Source organism: Sardina pilchardus, chromosome 1 (genome assembly GCF_963854185.1).
Source record: "Sardina pilchardus chromosome 1, fSarPil1.1, whole genome shotgun sequence".
NCBI lineage: Eukaryota > Metazoa > Chordata > Actinopteri > Clupeiformes > Clupeidae > Sardina > Sardina pilchardus.
Genome location: NC_084994.1, coordinates 1,759,756 through 1,769,755, shown reverse-complemented (window position 1 = coordinate 1,769,755; position 10,000 = coordinate 1,759,756). Strand labels below are relative to the sequence as shown.

Below are 10,000 nucleotides of genomic sequence, written 5' to 3'. Positions count from 1 at the left end.
AGTGAGAGAGTGAGGAGAGGTGGAGGGAGCAAAGTAGGAAAGTGTGTGGGGGGGTGGTGGTGGTGGTGGTGGTGAGAGAGAGAGAGTGTGTGTGTGTGGATGGGGGGGTGACTGAGGGAGGTAAGGGTAGAGGCAGGGGTGTGTGTGTGTGTGTGTATGTGTGTGAGAGTCGAGGATTGGTGATTAATATTCAGATGTTTAACTCTGTTTCAGGCTGTATAAGTGTGATCTGAGCGATAAGAGCTGTTCCTATCTGGCCTCTGCTCTTAAGTCTCCCTCCTCAAATCTCACACATCTGCACCTGAATGGTAATGACCAGATTAGTGCATCAGCTGTAGAGCCGCTCTGTGCTCTAGTGAAGGACCCACACTGTAAACTGGAGTATCTACAGTGAGTAAATCTCCTGTATCCTGTAACATGCCTGTCTTTTAGTTTCTGTCCTCTCTCTCTTCTGTCTGTTTCTCTGTGTTCCTCTGCTTTTACTCATCCATCCATCTTTCATCCATCCCTTTCTCTCTCTACCTGTTTTCTGTTATAACTGTTTTTTCTCTTGCCCACTCTCTCTCTCTCTCTCTCTCTCTCTCTCTCCCTTCTTCTTGCCCACCCTGCCCCCCTCTCTCTCCCTTTCTCTCTCTCTCTTTCCTCCTGCCCACCCTCTCTTTCTTTCCAACCTCCTTTGATCCCCCTCTTCTGTCCCTTCATCCTTGCCTCTGTCTCTCTTTCTCTCTCTTTCTCTTCCTGTCTTATTCCTGCCCACCCTCTTTTCTTTCCAACCTTCTTTCATCCCCCCTCTCTGTCCCTTCATCCTTTCCTCTTTCTCTCTCTCTCTCTCTCTCTCTTTCCAACCCCCTGACATCTCTTCATTTCTTTCATATTTAGTTTTTCTTTCTCTCTTCTGTTTCCTCTGTGTCAATCCCTCTTTCATCCACCTCACCCACCTCTTTCGCTCGTTCATTCTAGCCTTAGTCTTAGTTGTTTAAAATGTGTTAAGTGTCAGAAATGTGTTGAAGTTCTCATGTGTGTGTGTGTGTGTGTGTGTGTGTGTGTGTGTGTGTGTGTGTGTGTGTGTGTGTGTTTGGTTGTGTCCTTCTGCCTCAGCCCACACCTCTCCCCCCTTTTCCTCTTGTCATCCATTTCTTTCTTTAATATTTGTCTTTCTTTCTGTCTGTCATTCTGTTTCTTGGTTGTCATGGACACTGATTGATGATCCTCTTCTCTCCTTTATCCTGCAGTACTGATCATGGAACAGTGAAGTTCAAGTGAAGTGTTGAGCCACGGCCCTGAGCTGGATGGGGTCTGTGGGGCAGGAACTCATGACATGAGGATGTGATCCAACACACACACACACACACACACACACACACACACACACACACACACACACACACACACACACACACACACACACACAGCAGCGGAGAATGTCTGGGGAGAAATATATCATGGAAGCAGCCTCTAACTGAGGAGAGCACAACACACACACACACACACACACACACACACACACACACACACACGCACGCACACACGCACACACACGCACACACACGCACACACACACACACACACACACACACACAGCAGAGAATGTCTTGGGAGAAATATATCATGGAAGCAGCCTCTAACTTAGAAGAGCACAACACACACACACACGCAGACACGCGCACACACACACACACACACACACACGCACTTTCTCTCTCTCTCTCTCTCTCTCTCTGTCTCTCTCTCTCTCACTCACTCACTCACACACACAGACACACACACACACACACACACACACTTGTCCATATAGTTGGTTGTCACTGTCATCACTGTATGAGTGTACAAAACTGAACATTTAGTTTTTTGTTTTTTTCACAATGTAATTATATTTTCTTAAATTAAGAAATTCAGAAGAATCTATGGGTTTTAAGTATGTAAAGTATGCAAATCAAAATAAAATCACTTGTACAAACAGGTTTGTGTGTGTGTGTGTGTGTGTGTGTGTATTTGTGTGTGTGTGTGTGTGTGTGTATTTGTGTGTGTGTGTGTGTATTTCTATGTGTGTGTTAAACCCCATGTAGAGATCATCTCATGATGCAGCCTAAACTAAACCCCATGTAGAGGTCATCTCATGATGCAGCCTAAACTAAACCCCATGTAGAGATCATCTCATGATGCAGCCTAAACTAAACCCCATGCAGAGGTCATCTCATGATGCACTCTAAACTAAACCCCACGTAGAGGTCATCTCATGACGCACTCTAAACTAAACCCCACGTAGAGGTCATCTCACGATGCACTCTATACTAAACCCCATGTAGAGGTCATCTCATGATGCACTCTAAACTAAACCCCATGTAGAGGTCATCTCACGATGCACTCTAAACTAAACCCCATGTAGAGGTCATCTCATGATGCACTCTAAACTAAACTCCATGTAGAGGTCAGAGGTCATCTCATGATGCAGCCTAAACTAAACCCCACGTAGAGGTCATCTCACAACGCACTCTAAACTAAACCCCACGTAGAGGTCATCTCATGATGCAGCCTAAACTAAACCCTACGTAGAGGTCATCTCACGATGCACTCTATACTAAACCCCATGTAGAGGTCATCTCATGATGCACTCTAAACTAAACCCCATGTAGAGGTCATCTCACGATGCACTCTAAACTAAACCCCATGTAGAGGTCATCTCATGATGCACTCTAAACTAAACTCCATGTAGAGGTCATCTCATGATGCAGCCTAAATTAAACCTCATGTAGAGGTCATCTCATGCAGCACTCTAAATTAAACCCCACGTAGAGGTCAGAGGTCATCTCATGATGCACTCTAAACTAAACCCCATGTAGAGGTCATCTCATGATGCACTCTAAACTAAACCCCACGTAGAGGTCATCTCACGACGCACTCTAAACTAAACCCCACGTAGAGGTCATCTCACGACGCACTCTAAACTAAACCCCATGTAGAGGTCATCTCATGACGCACTCTAAACTAAACCCCACGTAGAGGTCATCTCACGACGCACTCTAAATTAAACCCCACGTAGAGGTCATCTCATGCAGCACTCTAAACTAAACCCCAAGTAGAGGTCATCTCACGATGCACTCTAAACTAAACCCCATGTAGAGGTCATCTCATGCAGCACTCTAAACTAAACCCCACGTAGAGGTCATCTCATGATGCACTCTAAACTAAACCCCATGTAGAAGTATAATGTGATACACAGTATCACCACTTGAATCCGAGAAATGGGTGGTCTGCTGTTAAATTATTACAATATTGGGGAGTTATTACATTATCAGGACCTGCGAAATGAAGGCTAACCTGATAATGTGATAACCTCCCATTAATGCAATACGTTATTACATTATCAGTAAAAAGTTTATTACATTATTGGGAAATGCACTTTATTACATTATCGGGAAGTTATTACATTATCAGGTTGTATTACATTTTCAATGGACTCAAGTGGCATTTGTTTATTACATTATCGGGGTTATTACATTATCGGGGATTTATTACATTATCAGGTTCTACAAGGCTTACTTCCTGTTTTGCGACATCTACGGCAAGTTTTATAGTCTGTCACAGCTAAAAGCCTTTGAATTTCAAGATGTTGAATGCATTCGTGTGTCATGGTATAAAGATAATCTGGGCAACATTTTAGAGCTCTCCAGCTAGAGTTGCCTACACAGTATTACCTCTTGAGCCCCAGTTATGGGTGGTCTGCTGTTAATTTATTACAATATTGGGGAGTTATTACATTATCAGGACCTGCGAAATGAAGGCTAACCTGATAATGTAATAACCTCCCATTCATGCAATACGTTATTACATTATCAGTAAAAAGTTTACTACATTATTGGGAAATGCACTTTATTACATTATCGGGAAGTTATTACATTATCAGGTTGTATTACGTTTTCAATGGACTCAATTGGCATTTGTTTATTACATTTTCGGGGTGATTACATTATTGGGGATTTATTACATTATCATGTAGAGGTCATCTCATGATGCACTCTACACTAAACCCCACGTAGAGGTCATCTCACGTTGCACTCTAAACTAAACCCCACGTAGGTCATCTCACGATGCACTCTAAACTAAACCCCACGTAGAGGTCATCTCACGTTGCACTCTAAACTAAACCCCACGTAGGTCATCTCACGATGCACTCTAAACTAAACCCCACGTAGAGGTCATCTCATGATGCACTCTAAATTAAACCCCATGTAGAGGTCATCTCATGATGCAGCCTAAACTATACCCCACGTAGAGGTCATCTCATGATGCACTCTAAACTAAACCCCACGTAGAGGTCATCTCATGATGCACTCTAAATTAAACCCCATGTAGAGGTCATCTCATGATGCAGCCTAAACTATACCCCACGTAGAGGTCATCTCATGATGCACTCTAAACTAAACCCCACGTAGAGGTCATCTCATGCAGCACTCTAAACTAAACCCCATGTAGAGGTCATGTAGAGGTCATCTCATGCAGCAGTTTGGGCTCCTGATGGAAGGAGACGAGGGTAGCTAAAGGTCAGGGTTGCTGATGACCCAGTGCTAGGCACCCTAAACCCCATGTAGAGATCCTCCTCAGTGAAGGTGGGCTTGAACTTGTACCAGGATTCCAGTGACTGAGGCTCCCTAAACCCCATGTAGAGATCCTCCTCCTCAGTGAAGGTGGGCTTGAACTTGTACCAGGATTCCAGTGACTGAGGGGGAGTGAAGGTGAGGAACTCCAGCGTGTGGGCATCTCTGTCCAGAAACACTAACACTCTGGAGCCAGCAGGGGGCGCTGATATCAACTCTTTTGTGTTATTGTGGCTGGCAAAGTACCTGTTGGAGCCACTATCGTACCCCACACACCAAGACTTGTCATTGTTGCCAAACAGGACATCATCGCCATCTCCCTTCCGCTTCATGCTTCCGTAAGCGACGGCAACAACAGCATTTGTAAACTCAACCTCCACCTGGATGCGTTGGGGCAGAGGCTCCGTACACAGGACCTGGGGCACCTTGTCAAATCTCCCGTCATGGCCTTGATACGGCACTGGATCAGGTACCCAGGTGGCTTTCTCCGCGTCATTAGACAGACGGACGTGTTGGTTTGCTGTGTTTGGGTCCAGACTGAAACTGCAGCCACCTGTGCGCACAGAACAAAAGCAGACGACAAATGTCACTATGGGAATGACAAATGTCACTGGGAATGACAAATGTCACTATGGCTCCAGACTGAAACTACAGCCACCTGTGCACACAGAACAAAAGCAAAGAGAGATAACAAAAGCAAAGAGAGATAACATGCATACATACAGAAAACACACAGGGCAGTGGTATGATGGCCTAGATAGGAGCAGCTAGCACTAGCCTGAATCTCGTGTGATAACCCAGATAGGAGCAGCTAGCGCTAGCCTGAATCTCGTGTGATAACCCACATAGGAGCAGCTAGCACTAGCCTGAATCTCGTGTGATAACCCAGATAGGAGCAGCTAGCACTAGCCTGAGTCTCGTGTGATAACCCACATAGGAGCAGCTAGCACTAGCCTGAATCTCGTGTGATAACCCGTGTGGTAAACAAAATGACCCAGATAGGAGCAGCTAGCACTAGCCTGAGTCTCGTGTAATAACCCAGATAGGAGCAGCTAGCACTAGCCTGAATCTCGTGTGATAACCCACATAGGAGCAGCTAGCACTAGCCTGAATCTCGTGTGATAACCCAGATAGGAGCAGCTAGCACTAGCCTGAATCTCGTGTGATAACCCGTGTGGTAAACAAAATGACCCAGATAGGAGCAGCTAGCACTAGCCTGAATCTCGTGTGATAACCCGTGTGGTAAACAAAATGACCCAGATAGGAGCAGCTAGCACTAGCCTGAATCTCGTGTGATAACCCACATAGGAGCAGCTAGCACTAGCCTGAATCTCGTGTGATAACCCAGATAGGAGCAGCTACCTTAAGCCTGATACTGCGTTCATGCAGCTCGGAACCTCGGAAATTTCTGACCTCCGATAGCGGAAAAATGACATGAACGCTAGGTCGGGTGGGATTTTTTCCTCGGAGACTCGTGCGGAAGTTTTGTGCCCCGAGGTGTCCGACTTGACGTCACTATCATATTCTCCAACCACGACGGCTCCCTTGCAACAACACAAGAGGTGAATTTCACTGTCCTTACGAATAGGCAAGGTAATTTGTCACTAAATTAACAACACAGACAGAAACACTCGCCCAAGACAATTTCCTTCTTGCTCAACCATACTAAGCAGTTGTAATAACGTATTTATGCATTTCCTGTATTTATTTTCCGAACTGATCTCATGAACACAATTTTTTCGGAGGTCGGGACATTTTAAAGGCAGGTCCTCCGAGGTTCCGAGCTGCATGAACGCAGTATGAATCTCGTGTGATAACCCGTGTGGTAAACAAAATGCAAGTCAATGGGACGGACATCTTACAGAATTCCACGAAGCTTCTGATACACACACAAACACACACACATACAGTTCATGCTGTGTGTGTGTGTGTGTGTGTGTGTGTGTGTGTGTGTGTGTGTGTTGGCATGTGTGTGTGTGTGTGTGCATGTGTGTGTGTGTCTTACCAAATCTTGCTGGATTAGTCAGGCTTGGGTCCATGCCTCTGTCGGTGTTCATGGCTCTGGTCTGTTGAGTGGCTCCATGTGTCTCTGGAGTCAGATGTGCATCAGGGGAGCAGACAGCTCTATATAATGCACCAGCCTGTACTCAGTGTTGCAATCCCACTCACTCTTGCACATGCTCAGTGTTGCAATCCCACTCACTCTTGCACATGCTCAGTGTTGCAACACTTCCCACTCACTCTTGCACATGCTCAGTGTTGCAACACTTCCCACTCACTCTTGCACATGCTCAGTGTTGCAATCCCACTCACTCTTGCACATGCTCAGTGTTGCAACAGGTCACACTCACTCTTGCACATGCTCAGTGTTGCAACACTTCCCACTCACTCTTGCACATGCTCAGTGTTGCAACACTTCCCACTCACTCTTGCACATGCTCAGTGTTGCAATCCCACTCACTCTTGCACATGCTCAGTGTTGCAATCCCACTCACTCTTGCACATGCTCAGTGTTGCAATCCCACTCACTCTTGCACATGCTCAGTGTTGCAACACTTCCCACTCACTCTTGCACATGCTCAGTGTTGCAATCCCACTCACTCTTGCACATGCTCAGTGTTGCAACACTTCCCACTCACTCTTGCACATGCTCAGTGTTGCAATCCCACTCACTCTTGCACATGCTCAGTGTTGCAATCCCACTCACTCTTGCACATGCTCAGTGTTGCAATCCCACTCACTCTTGCACATGCTCAGTGTTGCAACACTTCCCACTCACTCTTGCACATGCTCAGTGTTGCAACAGGTCACACTCACTCTTGCACATGCTCAGTGTTGCAACACTTCCCACTCACTCTTGCACATGCTCAGTGTTGCAACACTTCCCACTCACTCTTGCACATGCTCAGTGTTGCAATCCCACTCACTCTTGCACATGCTCAGTGTTGCAACACTTCCCACTCACTCTTGCACATGCTCAGTGTTGCAACACTTCCCACTCACTCTTGCACATGCTCAGTGTTGCAATCCCACTCACTCTTGCACATGCTCAGTGTTGCAACACTTCCCACTCACTCTTGCACATGCTCAGTGTTGCAACACTTCCCACTCACTCTTGCACATGCTCAGTGTTGCAATCCCACTCACTCTTGCACATGCTCAGTGTTGCAACACTTCCCACTCACTCTTGCACATGCTCAGTGTTGCAACACTTCCCACTCACTCTTGCACATGCTCAGTGTTGCAACACTTCCCACTCACTCTTGCACATTAGGGATGTCCCGATCCGATCACGTGATCGGAAATCGGGGTCGATCACGTGGTTTCAGACTCGATCGGAATCGGACTTTACATCCCGATCAGGGATCGGATATATATTTATTTATATATATTTAACAGATCTATAATACTTCAAAACAAAAGGGGAAAATAACAGCTTAGTATTTGCTGTTATATGGTGGTACAGACAGGGCTCAAAATTAGCACCCGCCAAGCGCCAATGGCGTGTAGATTTCTGTTCTGGCGAGTGAATTATGACAAAGTTTAGGCCTAATCCGCCACTTTGGCGTGCGTAAAACGGCCGCAAGTCATCAACTAAATACTAGTTCTATTATGTTAACGACACAACTCTGCTGTGTGTGTGTGTGTGTGTGTGTGTGTGTGTGTGTGTGTGTGTGTGTGTGTGTGTGTGTGTGCGTGTGTGTGTGTGTGTTTGCCCCTAGCCCCCTCCTTCACTCACCGCCTCTCTCTCCCGCGGCCGCGGCTGCTACCTCGCAGGCAGCCGTGTGATTTAAACGAGTGGCTGCTCTGCCCAGTGGCAGTGAATGCTATAGACAGCGGTCTGATCTGGCCGCTCGAAAACTGCATACAGTTAGTTGATCTCGGACAAAGCGAGCATCACAGAGTTGTCAGCTAATCCTGTCCATCCCCTGCCATTTTCCGTTCTGTAGCCTATTCAATTATTGACGCCTTGACTGGCGCTATATGACGCAAAATGAAAGTAAATAAAACTGACAGCGATCGCGCAACTTCTGTTTCAGTGATTCAGTCCAGAATTAAACATTGTATCCATAGGAGTCACGTGAAAAGGTGTTCGAATGAAAAGGCCAAACTTCATGGAGGGCATAGTGGATGAAGAATAGACACATGTCTATGAATTTAGTTTATTTGATTATTTTGCTTCATATGTTCAGTTCTTTCATCCTTATGATTGAACAAGTATCAATGAGATACACGTAAATTAGATTTAAGGTAGGCCTATTAATAAACACTGCAGGTATAAAAAAATGGTTAGTTTAATAAATGACTAGAAAGTAAAAAAAATGGTCTTTGTTTTCAAAATATAGTGTAGCCTATAGGCCTAATGACATGCAACAAGCAATAGTTAAAGGTAGGCTATAGGCCTATCATTGATACTTAAAAGTATCGGATCGGGACTCGGTATCGGCAGATACTCAAAATCAAATGACTCGGACTCGGACTCGGGTGCAAAAAAACCTGATCGGGACATCCCTATTGCACATGCTCAGTGTTGCAATCCCACTCACTCTTGCACATGCTCAGTGTTGCAATCCCACTCACTCTTGCACATGCTCAGTGTTGCAATCCCACTCACTCTTGCACATGCTCAGTGTTGCAATCCCACTCACTCTTGCACATGCTCAGTGTTGCAACACTTCCCACTCACTCTTGCACATGCTCAGTGTTGCAATCCCACTCACTCTTGCACATGCTCAGTGTTGCAATCCCACTCACTCTTGCACATGCTCAGTGTTGCAACACTTCCCACTCACTCTTGCACATGCTCAGTGTTGCAACACTTCCCACTCACTCTTGCACATGCTCAGTGTTGCAATCCCACTCACTCTTGCACATGCTCAGTGTTGCAACACTTCCCACTCACTCTTGCACATGCTCAGTGTTGCAACACTTCCCACTCACTCTTGCACATGCTCAGTGTTGCAACACTTCCCACTCACTCTTGCACATGCTCAGTGTTGCAATCCCACTCACTCTTGCACATGCTCAGTGTTGCAACACTTCCCACTCACTCTTGCACATGCTCAGTACTGCAACACTTCCCACTCACTCTTGCACATGCTCAGTCCTTCAACAGGTCACACTCACTCTTGCGCAACACATTGCATTAAATCATCTCTCTCTCTTTCTCTCATTTTTCCTGAGAAACGTACCACACCTCACATACCAAAGGTTACAGACACACACTCACAGACAAACACACACACAGGTCACACTTCCTCTTGCGCAACACATTGCATTAAATCATCTCTCTCTCTTTCTCTCATTTTTTCCTGAGAAACGTACCACACCTCACATACCAAAGGTTACAGACACACACTCACAGACAAACACACACACAGGTCGCACTTCCTCTTGAGCAACAC

General features: G+C 45.9%; 2 protein-coding genes across 3 annotated transcripts in view; one reads left to right on the top strand and one right to left on the bottom strand.

The window, feature by feature from the left end:
• LOC134080710 (NACHT, LRR and PYD domains-containing protein 12-like) overlaps positions 1–10,000 on the top strand; it is a 410,628-nt gene that overhangs the window by 121,990 nt on the left and 278,638 nt on the right. The gene's annotated exons all lie outside the window — the stretch shown is intronic.
• On the bottom strand, positions 4,431–6,714 carry LOC134080958 (tripartite motif-containing protein 14-like). Of its 2 annotated transcripts, none has more exons than XM_062537540.1 (3): positions 6,601–6,714; positions 4,686–5,148; positions 4,431–4,607 (listed from the first exon to the last, which is right to left on the bottom strand). In XM_062537540.1, the coding sequence occupies exons 1-3, from the start codon at positions 6,650–6,652 to the stop codon at positions 4,493–4,495; spliced, it is 630 nt and encodes a 209-aa protein (XP_062393524.1). In that variant the 5' UTR covers positions 6,653–6,714; the 3' UTR covers positions 4,431–4,492. The 2 variants fall into 2 exon arrangements, with proteins under 2 accessions (XP_062393524.1, XP_062393523.1); XM_062537539.1 differs by lacking the exon at positions 6,601–6,714 and adding an exon at positions 5,254–5,396.

What these genes read in the sequence shown, in the direction of transcription:
- LOC134080958 (XM_062537539.1), bottom strand. Translation starts at nt 5,308, where the DNA reads ATGTTATCTCTCTTTGCTTTTGTTATCTCTCTTTGCTTTTGTTCTGTG. An exon ending in CTTTTGTTCTGTGTGCACAG is followed by an intron (nt 5,149 to 5,253) that starts GTGGCTGTAGTT and finishes CTGTGCGCACAG; the next exon opens with GTGGCTGCAGTTTCAGTCTG. An exon ending in TGGTACAAGTTCAAGCCCAC is followed by an intron (nt 4,608 to 4,685) that starts CTTCACTGAGGA and finishes GTTCAAGCCCAC; the next exon opens with CTTCACTGAGGAGGATCTCT.